General features: G+C 42.8%; 1 protein-coding gene across 2 annotated transcripts in view; it reads right to left on the reverse strand.

Annotated features, from left to right (window-relative positions):
- LOC148010082 (zinc finger (CCCH-type) family protein / D111/G-patch domain-containing protein) overlaps window positions 1-19,490 on the reverse strand; it is a 117,236-nt gene that overhangs the window by 60,556 nt on the left and 37,190 nt on the right. For both annotated transcript variants that reach the window (XM_087673217.1, XM_087673216.1), the window contains exon 2: window positions 5,550-5,851. In XM_087673217.1, coding sequence (XP_087529343.1) covers window positions 5,550-5,851 — 302 coding nt within the window. The remainder of the gene's footprint in view (window positions 1-5,549; window positions 5,852-19,490) is intronic.

Raw genomic sequence — 19,490 nt, forward strand, 5'->3', positions numbered from 1 at the left:
TCATTTGTCCCAATCGGCCATGCCACAAAGAAACACTCACTTGCTCGGTCACGGCGATAACATGATCATCACACTAGATATATGGAGAGGATACAAGATATCACTTTTACAACCTCTGGCATTCACTCTAGATCCCTTACAGAGCTTCCACTTCCCATCACCAAAGACGGTATGAAATCCATCATCATCTAGCTGCCCTGCGCTAATCAAGCTCTTCTTGAGCTGAGGTACATGCCGTACATACTAAAGTGTGAAGACGAAACCATGCTGAAACTGCAATTGTACACTGTCAATACCTACAATGTCACATGCATAGTTGTCCCCAAGATGGACAACACCATGTCGACCCCCTGTATAGGCAGACAACCACTCACAGTGAGAAGTGACATGAAAGGAAACATCTGAATCGAGAATCCAGGTATGCATGTCATCATCTATATCTGCAAGTAAAGCATGTACACCAAAGTGTGAAGAGACAAAGAGTACGTCATTCCCACTGTCACTATCATGAGTGACTACATTCACCTCTTCAATTTTGACACTGCTCTTCTTAGGCTGACTCTCTTTCTTCTCTTCCTTCCTATCATCTGTCTTCTTACCCTTTCCTTTCTCTTTCTTCCATTTGTAGCGGTCACGTTTAAAGTGACCCTTCTTGCCACAATGATGGCATTCGACATCATTACCACTCGATTTACCGCGTCCCTTGCTATCAAATTTGCCTTTCTACTCTAATCTGCCCCTAGTATGCAAAGCACTGGAAGACTTACTGGATGCATTGTTTTGCCAATTCATTTCTTCCATGAGTAGAGCACTCTCTACATCACCATACAAAAGAATCGCATTAGAATTGCTCATAGCAATCTTGAATGTATCCCAACTCTCTCAAAGGGTGCAAAGCAAAAACTTCAAGGCAGCCAGCTGGCTGAAAATGGATTTAAACTCACTCAAGTAACTAGACATTGTTGTACCCTCTTTCATATGCAAATTCATAAGCTTTTTCAACCAATACACTTTTCTTCCAGCACTCTTCTGTGCATACGTTTCTTCCAGTCGAGTCCAAATAGCATATGCAAAATCCAAAGCTTCAATGTTAAACAGCAAAGCATCAGAAATCGATAGCTCGATGGTTGAGCGTGCAAGCTCATTTAACTCATCCCAATCTTCATGTTCCATGTCTGCGGGTTTTGCCCCTTTGGTCTTAATCGGCTTTGCCTGCTTCTTCTGCAATAGGATATTGTAGCACTGTTTTTGCCAAACTGCAAAGTTATGTGCTCCTCCAACCTTCTTTATGTGCATGAGATTACTGATGTCACTGCTGCCAGCCACGATTTTCAGCCCAAATGTGACCAGAAAATTCAGCAAACACAGGCCCAACTGTCACACAAGTGACCAAGGTACAAACAAGTACCGACCAACAATAAATGACCATGTAAAAGCAGAGATTTCAGATCTGTAATTAAATTTTCAGAAGCACCAAACCATGTGTTACAGCATTCCACAACTGATTACAGCTGTTCCAAGGGCATATACATCACATTACATGAGAAAATTTAGCTGCAATTTCTGTCATACATGTATCCACGGGCATAAAATTAGACACACACAGTCAAAAGCCCCAAAATTTTTTGTGCTCAAAGCATCAACCACACATCTACATTGTCTCTGTCATGCATAGAACAAGCCAATTTTGCCAAAATAGAGCAATTTCAGCAAAACCCCCAAATTTTTCCAAGTGTTAGATGTCCAAATTGCATGGAATTAAACCCGCGTGTACATAAAATGACCAAATGGCACACAAATTTTTCCCAAACTACGAAAGCCCCAAGTTGCACGGGGCCCAATGTGCATCAATGTCAAGAAATTGGGTAAATTTCAGCCCAATTTTTGCATGTACATGAAAAGCCCCAAATGTCAGAGGCAAAATGTCACAAAATTCCTGCACTTTCTGAGACAGATATCACTTTGTGTCTTGCTCGCACCAAATCTGGACAAATCCCCAAATTTCTCAATTCTACTGTGCACTAATTTGAGTGAAATTGAAAGAATTTCACTAAAATGTGAAAAGCCCCAAAATTCCCGGGCAAATGTGCACCAATTTTGCAATTTCTAACTCAAATTGTCCAGTTCTACACTAAGGTCCCCAAATCCGGGAAAAGCCCCAAGTTTTTGGGCCTAAACCTACACAGATTTGCATACTATGCTTGCACACGCGAACATCCAGAGGAGAGGAGGCAAAAGTAATCTCAAATTATTTTTTAAAAAAAGGGGAGAAAAATTGCGGGTCAATGGCCGTTCAGGTCCGTGACCTATTGTGCATGCCAAACTACCGCCCGCTGAAGTCGTCCCATCCATTGGTCGCCCACTGAAGCCATTCGTCAGTTGCAGTCACTATCCATCAGCAAAGCCTGCTCGCCCGCCGGTCGCCCGTCAACTGCTGCCCGTCACGCTTCTGCACCAGTCGACTGCCTCATGCCTTCTGTCACCGTGGTCCACGCTGGACTTGTTGTGGTCCACGTTGGACCTGCCTTGATCCTACGTCAACCTGTCGACCCACAACTCCTACTCGTTGAGAGCTCACCTGTCAACTGGCTCACTTCTGACGTCTCGAGAAGCATGCACTCCTTGCCTGTTCTGATACTAGTTTGTAGTGACGGAGCACAAAGATCAAGCCAATCAGTGTTCGTTACATGCAGCAAGATAGAGAGTGAGAGAGAGCAAAGTAGAGAGTGTGCACGATTTTTGGATACAATGACGAGTGTACCACTTTAGGTTTTAAGATAGATATATTTATAAAAGTACAATGTGCTAAGGGTGTGTTCACACCCGAGCACATTTAAAGGCACAAGGGCCTTTATTCCTAACAATAATAGCATCCACCCAATGACTTTGTTTGCATGGATCCACATACATCTGAATATGTAATGTACTTAGAAACACCACTGCCAAAGAACCAAGTGTTAGCATCCTCTGTAGAGCTCAATGCTCTATCTGCCCAAGAATCATAACTACAACTGTAAAAACAGTAGTCATAGTCAACAACAAACGATGCAAACTCTATAGCAATAGCAGTAAAAGGTGCATCGAAAACAGACATCCCAGACTCTTTTTTCTCCTTGGCAATGTGTTTCTTATATTCTATGATGTAGTGACCTTGCTTTTTATAATAATGGCACTTGCCCTTCTTGGCTTGTATGCCCCCCTACTTCTTGTTGTCCTATGAAGTGCTTGAACTTACAAAACTCTACGGAGTATTCCTAGACTGACTATCCTTACTCTTCTGTCTTGCCATAAAAGCTTCTGAGGCTACAACATCCACCCCACTGTTCTTTCTTGTTTGCTCTTCTTCCAGCAGCAAACTAACCAACTAAAGAAAGGTAAGTGACTGCAGAGAAATTCTCATTATGAGATTCAATGCCATGTGAAAGGCCAAATAAGAAGGTGGCAAGGAATTCAAAGTAGTAGAGATCATTTGTGCATTATAATAATACTCATCTACATTCATCAACTGCTCACGCAAGTCCTAAATTTTGTTAAGATAATCCTACATAGCATCACCTTCGTCCATGTTCACATTTTCAAGCTTCTTTTTCAAGAAAGAAATGTGTGTCTCATTTTTGCAAGTAAATATATGCTCAAGTGTAAGCCATGCTACTCACGAAGAAGTAGCAGATCGTATATACGGGATTATGGACCGTTGAACTGCCAATACAATAAGTGACAATGCTTAGGCATACCGAGTGTCCCAAGGCTTCTATACAACTATTCTTTGGGGTAGTGGCTGAGCTAGAGCTAGCCTTTGACCACATCCTCCTTGGGCAAGAGTTGCAAGAGCCACAACTCCAAGAGGAACTTCTTCGCCACTAACATACTCCCAAAGATTTTTAGCAACAAACACATTCTTCATCATGAAGGACCATAGAGAATAGTTATTGCCATCCAATCTGTCCTCTTTAGATACATAAGTGAATACATCACTCTGTCCTTGATTAGCTATGATAAATGTCACTCTTCCAAAAGGCACAAGAGCAATGATCAAAGCTAGATTAACCTGGAAATCTGCAAATTTCCAGAAATTACAACAAACACCAAGCTGTCATTAACAAAACTGTGTCACACTTGATCACTATTGTCTAGTCAATTTCTGACTGAGCCTTCAATACATGTGCCAATGTCTGTCAAACATGCAAAAGCCCCAGATTCTTGACCCGAATTCCAAGAAATTTCTGCAATTTGTGCCCAAAAGTACTTGCTGAAGCAAAAATGCACCTTTCCCTTGCAAAACCCCTTTGCTGGAGCTCTAATTTTTCGAATAAAATGATAAAATATACCTATGATAGCCGAGAGCAAGCGGAGAACAAGCCGAGAGCTCGAGCTATCATTGCCAAAAGTGCAGCTGGAACTGCTTGAGCTGGTGGTTTGGCAAAGCTAGGTGTGAGCAGACAGGCGGGTCAGGGAGGCAAAACAAGGCGGCGCAAGCAGAGTAGGGGGCAGCACACGCAGGGCAGTCAGGCGGCAACTGCTGGAGCAAAGGGGTGGCGCCGCTAGACATGGGAATGCCACTGAATAGGGCGATGCTGCAAGCACAGGTGCAAGGTTGGCGAACCTACTGGGGAACTGGACTGGCCAGGCGTTGGTTGGCCACAGGCTGCAGCTCTTGGAGAGCTAACAAGGAGCTAGACCGGGTGAGCCTAACGAGGCTAACGAGAGTATTGCAACTGACAGAGGCTGGCCTGACCTCGAGCTCTGATACCAAATGTTGAAGATAGAGATGGCAGCTCCAAGCTTAGTACACACTGTGAACCATAGAGAGAGAGTGAGAATGCAGACACAACTCAATACACGATTCATTCACTAGTGTGTAAGACAAGTACGAAGTACAACCCTTAGACCTTAGGGTTGTGTAAGTGCCTTAAGGTGCGTTCACACCCAAAAGTGCATTAAGTGACCGAACTGTGTAACATAAACACACAAATAGAGAATAATGTAATTGGGGAAAAAAACCTCTTACAGAGAGTAAAAAGTGCCCCGGTGCCCTTCTATGGATCACCAACACACCTATGTGAACATAGGCATGAGTCAAACCAAACATATCCCCTTCCTACTCTTCCTTCCCCTCTCCTCTTCCCTTATATGCCTCTCCCTTGTACTAACCTTTCTTCCACCCCTCCCTCCCAAAAAAAAAGGAAAAAATACTTTCAGCCCTCCCAAGAAGGAGCAAGCACCAACTTATGGCAGTGCCAATTCAGGCCTATCATATGAAAACAGTAGAGTTTGCAATTAAATGTATTTTCTGAATTCCCACTAAAGATATTTCACACTGCCTCAAATAAAGACCCTCCTAATATATCCTTCCTTTTTAATGGAAGAGAGCTTTTTCCTCCTAAAAATAGAAACTGAAAAAATAAAAACAATATTTTACAACATTCATTCAACATTCTAGCAAGATACATTACTTGACTTGATCTTAAATTGCAGATTAGGTCCAAAGCTCAAAGATCATTGCTACATCATTTCTTAACTTGTGAGATACGAGATAGATAGAATCTTACTTGCATTTTCTCTGTGGTAGGAGTGAGGAATGACACTCGTGCAAGTTCTTCATTTTCCAATTCAATAACTTGTCCATTATACCAGCGTCCATCTACATGTCGAAAGCGACACTTTGAACCAGTTGGAAACATAGAATCTTCTAGTGGGACTCTCTGTGATGAGGCATTTAATTCTTCTTGAATGTTTTCCTTTTCACTAGCTTGTGCACCTAAGGCAGCATCAATCTCTCCTAGGAGACGTGTCCGTTTCAATTGTAAAAGACTTTCCTCTGCACCCTTTATAGCAACAATAAGTTCTTCATGTACCTAAATACAAAACCGAAAAAAATCAGTGTCTCCATGAAGTTTGCAGCAAGAACCAACAGATAACTTTAATCAAGCATATGATAGATTGACTTGAACATGTATAGATTTGTAAGTCAAATGCACTTTAGCTCTCAAATAAGTTTATATTCATGTTCCAAAATGATATTTGAACACCATATTGAAGCATATTTTATATTTATATCCACCCTTGGCCATAGCAATACAAATTTGAGTATTGGGAGAAGGACAATTTGAAGGAATGGAGTAAACTTCAGAATTTACCCCCAAGTTCCCACCATGAACAAGAGAAATTTCAAGCAAAATAAATCCATGATCAAAACTAGGATATACAGTAGTAGAGACTGCTAAATAAGTATGGAAAGGCCAACTCAAAAATATGATTGACTTGAACATGTATAAATTTGTAAGTCAAATGCACCTTAGCTCTCAAATAAGTTTATATCCATGTTCCAAAATGATATTTGAACACCATATTGAAGCATATTTTATATTTATATCCACCCTTGGCCATAGCTATACAAATTTGAGTATTGGGAGAAGGATAATTTGAGGGAATGGAGTACACTTCAGAATTTACCCCCAAGTTCCCACCATGAACAAGAGAAATTTCAAGCAAAATAAATCCATGATCAAAACTAGGATATACAGTAGTAGAGGCTGCTAAATAAGTATGGAAAGGCCAACTCAAAAATATCATTTAATGTATCTGAGTAGCCAAAAGATAAGAGGGTGTGGCAATGTGAACAGGGGTGGGGAATTCATGTTTAAGCTGTATGGGAGAGTGGTGTAGTGCACATGAGTGGGATTCCCGACATGGAAGCACTAAGTTGGAGTGATAATCGCTGAAGGATAGAAGTAAGATGCATAGTGCATGCATGGAATTCTCGGCAACAAAGCATTGTAGGGCAACAAGGTGCTCCTTTATAGAGCTGCTTGACCTCCTTGACTGTGACTCTTCTAGCATAGCAAAAGCATTCCATAGTACAAATATAAATAACTAACCTAAGATATACATTAGGATCTAAAACTGCTCAAATTTCTAGTAAAATCTATACTAGGCAATGTAGTTCAATCTCCCTAAGATGATGAAGCTCGCATACACCAACTTTAGGAGGTGCAATGGGACCTAGATCCAACTAGTAGAGGGTGGGAATGGTAGGATTTGAGATTCAGATGCACCAACTAGTGGGTGGGGGGGAGGGGCAGAAATGAAGGAAGAATACTGCACTAACTGAAGAAGAATGTTGGTACAATGGGGATGGACTTATCAATACCTCCACACAGCACAGTGTGTCAGTGAGGGAGGGCACCAGATCAAGCTAATGACGATGGCAGCACGAAGAATGGAATGTCGGAGTGTTAAAGTGTGCACTTACAAACAAAAGACCGAAGACTGAAGAGTGTGTCTCTACCAAGTGGGGGTTTGGCTATAAATAGCCATAAATGCCCAAATCTTGCCTATGACGAAATGCTCTAAATGCAGAAAATACAAAACCAATCGTATGACAAAGCACACACTGATAAACTCAAAACACAATTAGGATTAGGGTTAGGATAACTCAAAGATAGTGAACACAATGAATAATGAAGTGAATGAATATTGAATATACAATGCTCATGCAAGAAACACACTATACAATGAATATTGAACCTTGAACTCTCACATCTCTAAGATCAAGGCATAGGTTATGAGTTGTAGAGTGTGTCGTACTCCGAACAGATCCCAAATCGCAGCAAAGGTAGTCTCCAAGTGTCAAATATTAGCAAACACAACCAGGGAAGGTTGGATCTAATGCAAATGGCAATGCAAGAGAGAAAGACTAAAAAAGCAGATACCTAAGAAGAGAGAAAACTGGCAACTGTGCAAGCTAATTGTCCTAGGCGACAAGTGAAAACTGATGGCGACAATGCAAATGTTGATGGCAACAATCGAAGGAGAGAGATTGACTACATACGCAAGTAGGATGATGGCGGCGACAACTCCTACTGATGGTGACTATTCCTAGCAGCGGCAAACGCAAATTCCCTGAAGTTGCAACAGCTCCACGAGATAGGCGATCGGTGCAAACGCTGGAAACAAATGCCAAATGATAGCACACTACGATGGAAGGCTCTAACTACGATGTCTTCCGCGAACGGGACGTGCACGGGCAATAAAGATCCTGCTCTTGAAACCTACAAAAACGAGATTAAGAAAGAGTAGTGGGCTGCATGCCTATTTATAGAATGTTTGGAGCACCCAAATTAGGGTCTTGTATGTGGGACACAATAACTCTCTAGGATTGGCGACAACTCCTATTGATGGTGACTAGATGCAGATGATTGTGACTATCCCTAGCGACAACAAATGCAAATTCCTTGAAGTTGGCGACAACTCCAAGAGATAGGCAATGGGTACAGAGGCTAGAAACAAATGCCAAATGATAGCAGACTGTGATAGAAGGCTCTAATTATGATGTCCTCCGCGAACGAGGTATGGACAGTAGAGATACAGCTCTTAAAACCTACAAAAAAGAGATTAAGAAAGAGTGGTGGGCTGCATACCTATTTATAGAAAGTTTGGAGCACCCAAATTACGGTCTTGCACGTGGGACACAATAACCCTCTAGGATTGCATTTCTTTTTAAAATAAGGTTTCTTTATTAATTAAGCATGTTTTGGGGCTGTTTAAGTTACGCTAATGCATCTTTAGCTCAACATGCCTGACTTGCGACACCGTTCTAGTGGGGGAGCAACAGCCTTTTGAGTGCATGCGGCACATCTATAGATATTGTAGCTAACTGCCTTCTATTTCCCGTGTTGTTTCCATTCAAACACAGATTTCTGGGTGATTGCAAAATCGAAGATGTCTTATTAATTTACAGGTTTTTGATGACTTACAGGAGGAGCTTTCTCTCAGGACACTGTGAGTGGAGACCTGATTATCGTTAGTGGGACCCTTCTATTCATCTATCACAAAACGCTCCATTCGAAGTGAAGATGCCATCCTTGATACCCTTAGTCTAGGTGCTTGTCTTACCTTGATTACCCAAAGAAGACAAACTCGATAGTTCGAACTATTCATTTTGGTCGTATAAGGTGGAGTGCATAATCGACACCTTTGATCTTTGAAATCTTGTTTCTAATTCTATCTCCCCTCAGGAGAATCTAACAAATGGGACTTCTATGGATAGTGTGGCCTTGTGAGATCGGCTCAACTCTTAAGCTAGATCCTTTCTCTTTATGAGTTTGCAAGATTCTATCATTGTGCATGTTCACAGGTTGAAGACCATAGCGTAAGTGTGGAAGAAGCTTGCATCTTTGTATCAACACAAGACGTTTTCCCACAAGATTTCCCTTGAGAAGAAGTTGCAAATACTCTATCTTGATAACTCCTCCTCAATGAAGGAGCACATCACTCAGGTGGAGGACATGAGGGATAAGCTTGCCTCACTTGGTCAGACAATATTCTCTGAAGACATGGCTATGATCCTTTTGACTCAGCTGCCATCTCCTTGGTTCGATGTCTTCTACACTAGCCTTATCACATCAAGGACCCTCGAGACTCTCTTATGGGAGAAGCTTTCATCGCTTGACTTGGAGCATAACGAGCAACTCAAAGAGGTTGGGGCTAGTATTTCTAGCTCCACCAAGGCTTTTACTGCAGGCACATGTGGAGGGAAGAAGAAGAAGGCGCAGGCCAAGGATAAGAAGCTGGGGGACAATAAGAATGAGAGAAGGAGAAGCCCAAGTGCCCACATTGTGGCAAGGGCATGTTGAGATACCGAGCTCCACTCGTGATATGCCAAGGTGACCGTTGTGCATTTATGTCACCGACGTGTCAGTTGTGTAGATGCGGTTGGTACACCGCTCATGAATAATAGCTAGATGACAGCTATCCTTATCTACTCTAGTTCGTGGCTCAATTAGTATGCCACCTTAGTTAGTTGAGTTTGGTTTGAGACCCATATATAGGGTTTTTCTATTTCTTTGTACTAGACTTCCTTTTTGGCTTACACAACTAAGAAGAGGAAAACTGTTTTCAGCCTCCACCCTTGTGTGTATTCCCCCATTGTGCAAGCAAGAAAGCTACAAGTGAGACTCATTCCTTCTCTCCCACAATCTTAACATGGTATCAGAGCCTTGTTCGTGGTAAGGAGCTCAAGAAAGCAAGCCAAGCTCGCGGTGTTCTGGTAAGAGAAGCAGTGTTGCTTTCATTTTCTGTTTTGGGAGCAGATCTCTGCAGGCAGCACAGTCGGAAATTGCAAGAGTGCATTGTCTCAGGTTGAGACGCCCTTCGCGGTGAAGCAAGAGGGCAGTATATGCTGCGAGCAAGGGCTTTAGCCCTTGGCGACCCTGTTTTTTTTATTTGAGGCCATTTCGGGGCCTGTTTTGGAGGCGGAAGTTTTCTGCACGCACTCAGGAAAAGGCCCAATTTTATGCTGTGCGACCACTGTTCTATAGGTCGGTGAAAAGTTACCACAGATATTGCATCGTATGCTCGTGTGCAGAGACATTGGGAGTTACAGAATCATCCTTGGTTCCTGTATATGCAAAATCGTCACTAGGAAGTGACTGCGTGGTTAAATATCACTTTCGTCAGTTTTGCAGATTTGCCCTTGTGAGGCTGAAGCTGTGTTCTCTGCAGTGACAGAATTTTTTGCAGGATTCTGTAATGGCGTCTGATTCTCTTTCACAGATTGTAACTGAAAAGCTTGACAAGAACAACTTCCAAGCATGGAAGTTTAGGATGACGAATTTCCTTATGGAAAAAGGATATTGGGAATTTGTTGCAAGAAATGAAGAAGAACCAGTTCTTCCTGATGTTCCCAATCAACAACAAATGCAGGCATTCAAAGCATGGCATGAGAGAGCCAGAAAAGTTATGTACTGGCTGTCTATCAGTATTTCAGACTCTATGATTATGCATATTCAGGATGCAAGTACGCCAAAGGAGGCATGGGATACTTTGTCAAAAATGTATAGCACAAATACGCAAGCCAAGAAAAAGCAGCTCAAGCAAGAGTTGCATAATGTGCAAAGAGAAAATATGAGCATCAATGACTACCACATGAAGGTGAAGAAGATTGCAGATGCACTTGCTTCCATTGGGTCGCCAGTGGAAGATGATGATTTAGTTTCTGTGACCTTGAATGAACTAGGAAAGGATTATGCACAGTTCCGAACATCCATTTCCGTCCGTGAAAGATTTCCTGATTTTGAGGAGTTGATTGCTCTTCTAATTTCTGAGGAGCAGAGAAATGATGGTGCATCTTCTTCAGGAGGAACTTCAAAAGAAGTTGTCTTCTACTCAAATGCTGGAAGAGGTAGAGGCAAAGGTAGAGGAGGCCGATTTGGAGGCCGTGGTAGAAATCAGAATATGCAGCAAACTCAATAAAACCAGTCCTATGGAGGAGGACGTGGCAACTCTAGAGGCAGGGGGAGCCAAAGAGATCGTGGTGGATGGCAAAGAGGCCAAAATGCAAACAGTAATGTTGAATGCTACTACTGTGGTAAAATGGGTCATATGGCTAAAGGCTGCTATAAAAAGCAGAATGACATCATGAATGGAAAACTGCAACAAGGGAATTATGCATCTTCTAGTAAACAGGGTGATGACAGAAATGAGCATTTGTTTATGGTGCAGCACATGAATAATTCTGTGACAAGTGCAGAAGAAAGCAACGATGTATGGTATGTTGACTCAGGTGCATCAAAACACATGATAAGTCATGCAGAATGGATGGAGGATGCAAGGAAAATGGAAAAACCAGGATTTGTGGAGACTGGTGATGATACTGCACATCCTATTGTGCAGATTGGAAAAATTCATTTGTCTATGCAGGATGGGAAAAAGAAATACCTATCCGATGTATTTCATGTCCCAAATATCACCAAGAATCTGGTTTCTGTTGGTCAAATGGTTGAGCAGGGCTTGCAGGTCAGATTTAATCCTCATGGATGCTTTGTTGAGGATATGAAAAATAAAGGTCGCTTGATAGCAAAAGGAAAGAAGAAGGGCAAAATGTTTACGTTGGATGCAGACATGCCTAAATTGAGTGCAGCAATGTTTGCACATGGGACCAGTGTAGTTGCAGATATTGATATCTGGCATAAACGCATTGGTCATGTTAATGTATAGCGACTTAAATTAATGCAGGCCCAAAATATTGTTACAGGATTGCCTAAATTCAAGGTTGCAGAAATGCATAAGGTATGTGAAGCCTGTCAATTTGGAAAACAGGCAAGGAAACCATTTTCTAGACATGTTCAAGAGAGTGAGAAGCCATTGGAATTAATCCACTCTGATGTGTGGACTACTAAAGCTGCATCTCTTGGAGGCTGTCATTATTTTGTCACTTTTATTGATGACTATAGCAGAAAAGTTTGGGTGTATTTTATGAAAAAGAAAAGTGAAGTTTTTGAGCATTTCAAAACTCTTAAAGCTATGGTGGAAAAAGAAACAGGCCTGCAAATAAAATGCCTAAGGTCAGATGAAGGGGGAGAGTACCTCTCAAATGAGTTTGCAAGGTTCCTGCAGGAGCATGGCATAAAGCAACAATATTCATACAGTCATATCCCACAACAAAATGGAATTGCAGAAAGGAAAAACAGGGATATTGGAGAGGTATCTCGTGCCATGCTCAATGAAAAAGACTTGCCAGATTTTTACTGGGCTGAACCAGTTGCTACAGCAATCTACATAATGAACAGGACTCCCACTGCAGCAATAAATGGCATGACTCCAGAGGAGAGATATACTGGTAGGAAACCAGATATTTCTCATTTGAAAATTTTTTGTTGCATTACCTATGTTCATGTGCCAGATGAGTTGAGATCCAAGTTGGATCCAAAAGCTGAGAAGTACATCTTTATTGGTTATTCTCTGCAGCAAAAAGGGTATAGATGCTATAACCCTTCTACTCGTAAGTTTACAGTGAGCAGAGATGTTTTTTATGAGATGAGTAGCTGGTATAAACCAGTAAATGTGATTGATAATGTAGATGCACAAAATGGTAATGCTGCACAGAATTCACAACAGCAGCCACAAGATATTAGTGGACCTGGAGCGTCCTCTAGCAGTGGTTCACATTCTTCGCCATGGACAGGCACATTGAGATCAGGAGAATCTTCTCAAACCAATGTAGATAGTGGTATGCAGGTTTCACGAAAAGGAAAAGAGAAGGTAGATCAGTCCATGTTTGATGTGAATGCAGGTCACTCTTATGTGGATGGTGAATCCAGTGGCTCAGAACAGAGCATTGATGATGAGTTGGGTATTTCTTCTATTGTTACACCTGGAGTAAGGAAGACCAGGGATGTTTTGAGAGCACCTGGGAGTGAACCTACTTTACACAGGTCTACGAGAGCTAGATATCTTGTGAATAGGCTGAAATATGATGGATTTACAGCCATTCACTATGCATATATGGTCAAAGTGATACAGGAACCAGAACCCACTTCTTTTGAGCAAGCCATGGGAAAAGAAAAATGGGAGAAAGCCATGGATGAAGAAATGGATGCCTTGGAAGCAAATGCTACATGGAAATTGGTACCTTTGCCTAAAGGTAAAAATGCAATTGGCTGTAAGTGGGTTTATAAGGTGAAGCACAATGCAGATGGTTCTGTGAACAGATACAAGGCAAGATTAGTAGTCAAGGGGTATGCACAAACATATGGCATTGACTATGAAGAAACATTCAGTCCGGTTGTAAGGATAGCAACCGTAAGAGCAGTCATTGCTATGGCTGCATCAAAGGGATGGTCTTTACATCAAATGGATGTAAAGAATGCCTTCTTGCATGGTGATTTGCAAGAAGAGGTCTATATGGAGCAGCCACCAGGTTATGTACATGCTGTTCATCCTGAGTTTGTTTGCAGATTGAAGAAAGCCTTGTATGGCTTGAAGCAAGCACCTAGAGCATGGTCTGACAAGATAGGACAGTATCTTGTCACTATTGGCTTTCAAATTTCCAAGGCAGATTTCTCACTTTATGTGAGAAAAACAGAGAAAGATATTATACTACTTATCATTTATGTTGATGATTTGATTATGACAGGTAACAGTGATAAAGATATCCTTCATGTGAAAATGCTATTAAAGCAAAAGTTTGAGATGAAGGATTTGGGAGAGCTGCGTTATTTCTTGGGCATTGAGGTGATTAGATCACCAAGTGGGATACAGCTCTTGCAGAGGCAATATGGATTGGACATGCTGTCCAAATATGGGATGACAGACTGTAAGCCTATTTCAGTTCCTTTGGAGCAAAATGTGAAGCTGAGCGCAGATGCAGGTGAGCTTCTGGAAGACCCTACTATGTACAGACGCATAGTAGGAAGTTTGATTTATATGACTATTACCAGGCCAGATTTGAGCTATGTTGTTGGATTGGTAAGTCAGTTTATGCAGGCTCTAAGGAAACCACATTTGAATGCGGCTAAACGCATACTCAGGTATGTGAAGTCCACATTGCAGTATGGACTATTTTATGAGACTGGGGTTCAGATACAGTTGCATGGATACACTGATGCTGATTGGGCTGGTAGCATTTCTGATAGACGATCTACCAGTGGATATGTGTTCTCTTTTGGGAGTGCTACAGTCACTTGGAGCAGCAAGAAACAGCCTACAGTTGCCTTGTCGAGCACAGAGGCTGAGTACGGGGGCGCAACAATGGCTGCATGTGAGATAGCTTGGTTGCATAAGCTACTTTATGATATGCATCAGCCTACAGATGGGCCAGTAGTCATTTATTGTGACAACATGAGTAGTATACACTTGGCAAATAACCCAGTCTATCATGCTAGAACAAAGCACATTGAGGTGCATTATCACTATGTGCGGGAGAGGGTTTTACTAGGTCTTATTGATCTAGTTTATGTCAGCACAGAGGATCAGGTAGCTGACATATTCACGAAGGCATTAGGCGCAGAGAAGCTACACAAGTTCAGAGACCTGCTTGGTGTGCAAGAATTGGGGTTGAGCTCGAGGGGGAGTGTTGAGATATCGAGCTCCACTCATGATATGCCAGAGTGACCGTTGTGCATTTATGTCACCGACGTGTCAGTTGTGCAGATGCGGTTGGTACACTGCTCATGAATAATAGCTAGATGACAGCTATCCTTATCTACTCTAGTTCGTGGCTCAGTTAGTATGCCACCTTAGTTAGTTGAGTTTGGTTTGAGACCCATATATAGGGTTTTTCTATTTCTTTGTACTAGACTTCCTTTTTGGCTTACACAACTAAGAAGAGAAAAACTGTTTTCAGCCTCCACCCTTGTGTGTATTCCCCCATTGTGCAAGCAAGAAAGCTACAAGTGAGACTCATTCCTTCTCTCCCACAATCTTGACAGGGCACTCATCCTAAAGAGAAGCATTGGCAAAAGTACCCCCATTTGAAGCCAAAGGAGAAGGATTCGAAGGATACAAAGGCCCAAGTGCCCACATTGTGGCAAGGGCACTCATCCTAAAGAGAAGTGTTGGCAAAAGTACCCCCATTTGAAGCCAAAGGAGAAGGATTCGAAGGATACAAAGGCCACCCACAATGATAGGGTCTGTCTTTGTGCATGTCTTTGCCAAGAAGGATACAACCCTTGCTTCTTCCGCTTAGGAGAAGCCTTGGCTCGTGGACAGTGGGGCCTCTTCTCACATGACCTACAAATAGGATTGGCTTCTGGACATGACTGCAAGTGAGGGTACTTAGAGCCCTTGCTTCTTCAACTCAGGAGAAGCCTTGGCTCATAGAGAGTGGGGTCTCTTCTCACATGATCTACAAACAGGATTGGCTTTAGAACATGAGCGCCAACGGGGGCATAGTCACCATTGGTGACAACTCTACTATTCTCGTTCGAGGAGTAGGGACCATTCCTTTATTGCCAAATAGGCAGTCTTCTTCAACTAGAGTCCTCTATCTACCAGATTTAGGCGTTAACCTCTTATCTCCTCATGGTCTTACACGGCTTGGTACCGGAGTAGTCTTTACACAAGATACGGTGATAATGAAGGATGCTTCCACAAGTGCAATTCTCTGGACAAGTTCACAAAAGGGTAGGCTTTACATGCTCATAGCCTTAGCCCCGAGGTCTTCCCACATGCGCTTGGGCTGCTTTGGCATGCTTGTTATGGTCATTTGAACTTTGATGTTATCCCATGGGCTTCTCGGAAGAAGATGGTGGAGGGACTTTCCAATTTCCCTCCTATTTACACTTTATATCCTAGTTGTTTAAGGGCAAGCAACATAGGCAACCGCATCCACAGGTTGCCACTAGGAGGGCTTCTACCTCGCTTGAGTTAGTTCATACTGACCTTTATGGACCTATGGGCATGGCCTCCCTTGGAAAGGTCAAGTATTTGATGCTAATTATAGATGACTTCAGTCGTTATGTATGGCCTTGCTTTCTAGAGTACAAGAGTAAGGTGTACGGCGTACTCCCAATTTTGCGAGTGAAAGGTGTTTGCAGAGACACAGACTACTTCCAAAGTTCGTGGTGTACGAGCATGTCATGGTGGAGAGTTACTTCTAACCTCTTTTCTCATCTTTAGCAGGATCACGGTATTCGAGAGGAGTATTCCCATTTGAATATATCATCAGAGAATGATGTGGTTGAACATGCGAATCAGGATCATGCTAGAGATGGCCCAATCAATGTAAAGCATTGGGGTCTTCCTCATTCCCTCTGGGGTGAAGCGATGGATACAGCAATTTACATCTGCAATCGTTCCCCGACTTTGCCTTACAAGACATGAGTCTATATGAGGCTTTCTTTGGTCGAAAGCCTTCCTTGTCTCACTTTCACAACTTTACATGTGATGCATTTGTCCATGTGTACAAGGAGAAGAGGAAGACGAAGCTTGACTCGAAGTCCATGAAGCTCATCTTTGTGGGCTATAACACTACCACGACGGGCTATGGTCTCTACGACCCGATGGCACAGAAGCTTGAGGTGAGCAAGGATGTGAGCTTCAATGAGGCTACACCCTCCAAGGATCCTATTAATGGTTCTATTGTAGGTGATTCATCATCATTGATTGACCCTTCTCCACCCTCAATTCCTCTCCTCCCTTCCAGGTTGTCTCTTAGCACCCCTTCTTGGTCTTTAGCTCTTCCCCCTCCTCCTCCACCCTCTACCCCAACTTTCCAACCACCTTTGATGGGTGCAACTACTTCTTCTTCACCGAGTTCTTTCACCCTTTCAACCTCCCCTTCAAAGTCTTCTAAGAGTGCTCAGCCATGAGAGGGGGAGCTGTCTTCAGATAAGGAGGATTTACCTTTCCTTGGTGAGGGGGAGTCCCTTCCATAAACACATGCATTGCAGGTACCAAAGACTACTCAATCTCCCTTGCAATAGAATGAGCCTATTCGAATTCCTCTTTGGTACCCACAGCTCATGCAAGATTCAGATGTTTATCACTTTCTTGCTTCTCCTACAAGTCCACACAGATCAGCTCACTCACAAGCCCAACGAAATAGTTAACTCTTTCTGAACTATGCTCTTATATCACAAATTCTTCATAACAGTGAACCTACTACAGTTGAGGAGGCTCTTGCACAAGATATTTGGCGTCACGTCATGCACAAGGAGCTCAATTTTATCAATCAAAATCAAACTTGAAAGTCGGTTCCACATCTGTCGAAGCGGAAGGTGATGGGTGTAAAGTGGGTCTACAAGACCAAGTAACTTGCAAATGGTTTCTTAGACAAGCACAAAGCTAGGCTTGTTGGCAAGGGTTTTGCTCAAAGGGCAAGTTTGGACTATTTTGAGACTTTTGCACCTACGGCTCGAATGTCTATTATTCAGGCTATCTTGGCTCTTGCAGCCCACGACCACTCGCCTGTTCATCACATGGACATAAAATTTTCCTTCTAGAATGGTGTCCTTGAGGAGGAGATTTATGTTTCACGGCCTCCAAGTTTTCTTGTTCAAGGAAAGGAGGACCATGTCTGCACAGTGCAGATTGCAAAAGGCTCTCTATGGCCTAAAGCAGGCTCCTAGAGCTCCGTACCAAAGGATTGATCAATTCTTTCAATAGAGTGGCTTTCATCAATCAACTCATGGCCCCAACCTATTGTCAAAAGATGACGTACCAATGAGACAGTAGGGTTTGCAGGAAGGAACATGGAGTGAACTCGGCAAACGTGAAGAAGAGAAAAGAAGAGAGAAGAAACTCTGATAAATGGAATGATGAAGTTCTGAATCATGGAGTGAATGTGATACAAGGGAACAAGGCTGTCGTAGCACAAGGAAGATGATGAAGACAGCCATGAACCACGAACCGCAATGTCCTCCTAAAAGGGTGTGAGGATAGTGGAGATGTTGGAGAGAAGAGGTGATGGACTAAATGAATCAGCCATAAAGAATGAGTGAGAGAGTGGCCTATAAATAGGCACACTCAGTCTAGGGTGGTGCCCCTTTTTGGGGTTGCAAACCCTAAACACAAAACACAGAAATGCAAAAACGCAAACTGTGGGTGAAGGGTGAAGGGTTTCTTCAACACCCCCTCTCAGGCCCAAAAAGGGGAAGAAGAGAAGAGTGAGGTGGAGATGGAATGCTACATGTTGAAGAATGCTCATACAGCAAGTGCCATTTGGACAGTGTCCCTCGTGGGGAAATTGTTCACTTACCCAAGCACCCTAGTACAAAGATGATGAAAACATGCAATGCATAGGAGGAATGTCAGACTTTTTGTGGTTCTCAAAACCATAAGGATATACCCATACTCGATCTCAAGAGTTAGCTCCATGCTGACCAAGTAACCAAGGCAATAAAATGAGGAGAAAGAAGATGTAGAGGATCCCTAAGATCCAAGATTTCCACCTGAAACATAACCTGCAATAAAGAACACTAGATAGAGTGAACTGGAGAACCCAAAACTCAACCTTAAGAGAGAAGCCATTGGCTCCGTTCATCCATGCAAGAAGAAATATGGAGGCCTCATCACAAAGTCACGGCTAAACCTCCAAGGCCCCGATCTAGGTAGATCCTCGAGATCCTGGGAATCAATAGGTGAGATGACTGCTAGAAGGAAGCCACCCCATCCAAGGATAGAAGAAGAAGGTAAAGGCCTCCGCCAAGGTGTGCGAAGGATTGAGCGAGGGGTGGGGATCCCCTTTGAAATTGAAGGAATAGGAGTCCCCTCTGAAGTCGTAGTAGATGTAGATACCCCTTTGGAGGCCAAGAAAGATCATCCCCCTTTGAGGTAGATAGGGAATTCAAAACCTCATGGATTACAAACTCTGAAATATTTGAGGATGAAGGAAGTGCCGCCAGTCGTGCCAAAGAAGGTCTCTAGGGTGGTGAAGAACTCCCAGAGGTAGCCTCTCGAACTTGAGTAGGCGGGGCTGAAGGGTGGGGCTTAGACTAGAGTGGCAACAGTCGTTGCTTCTCAATGGAGCAGACCGGGAAGCCGAAGAAGAGGAAAGTAGAAAAACGCAACTGAGGAGAGAAAGAGAGAGACTAAAAACGCACGCTGCAGGAGAGAGAAAGACTAAAACTGCAAGAAAAACCAGCAGTGGCAGTAAGCATGCTAAAATTAGCTCTGAACAGTGTGTGATAGGCTAGAAACAGGCGCCAAATTGTTATAGACAACAATGGCCAGCTTGAACGGCGATATACTCGGCATCCGGGTATGGGCAG

Source organism: Lygodium microphyllum, chromosome 30 (assembly GCF_053477565.2).
Source record: "Lygodium microphyllum isolate KBCC chromosome 30, Lygodium_microphyllum_v1.1.10, whole genome shotgun sequence".
Classification (NCBI taxonomy): Eukaryota; Viridiplantae; Streptophyta; class Polypodiopsida; order Schizaeales; family Lygodiaceae; genus Lygodium; species Lygodium microphyllum.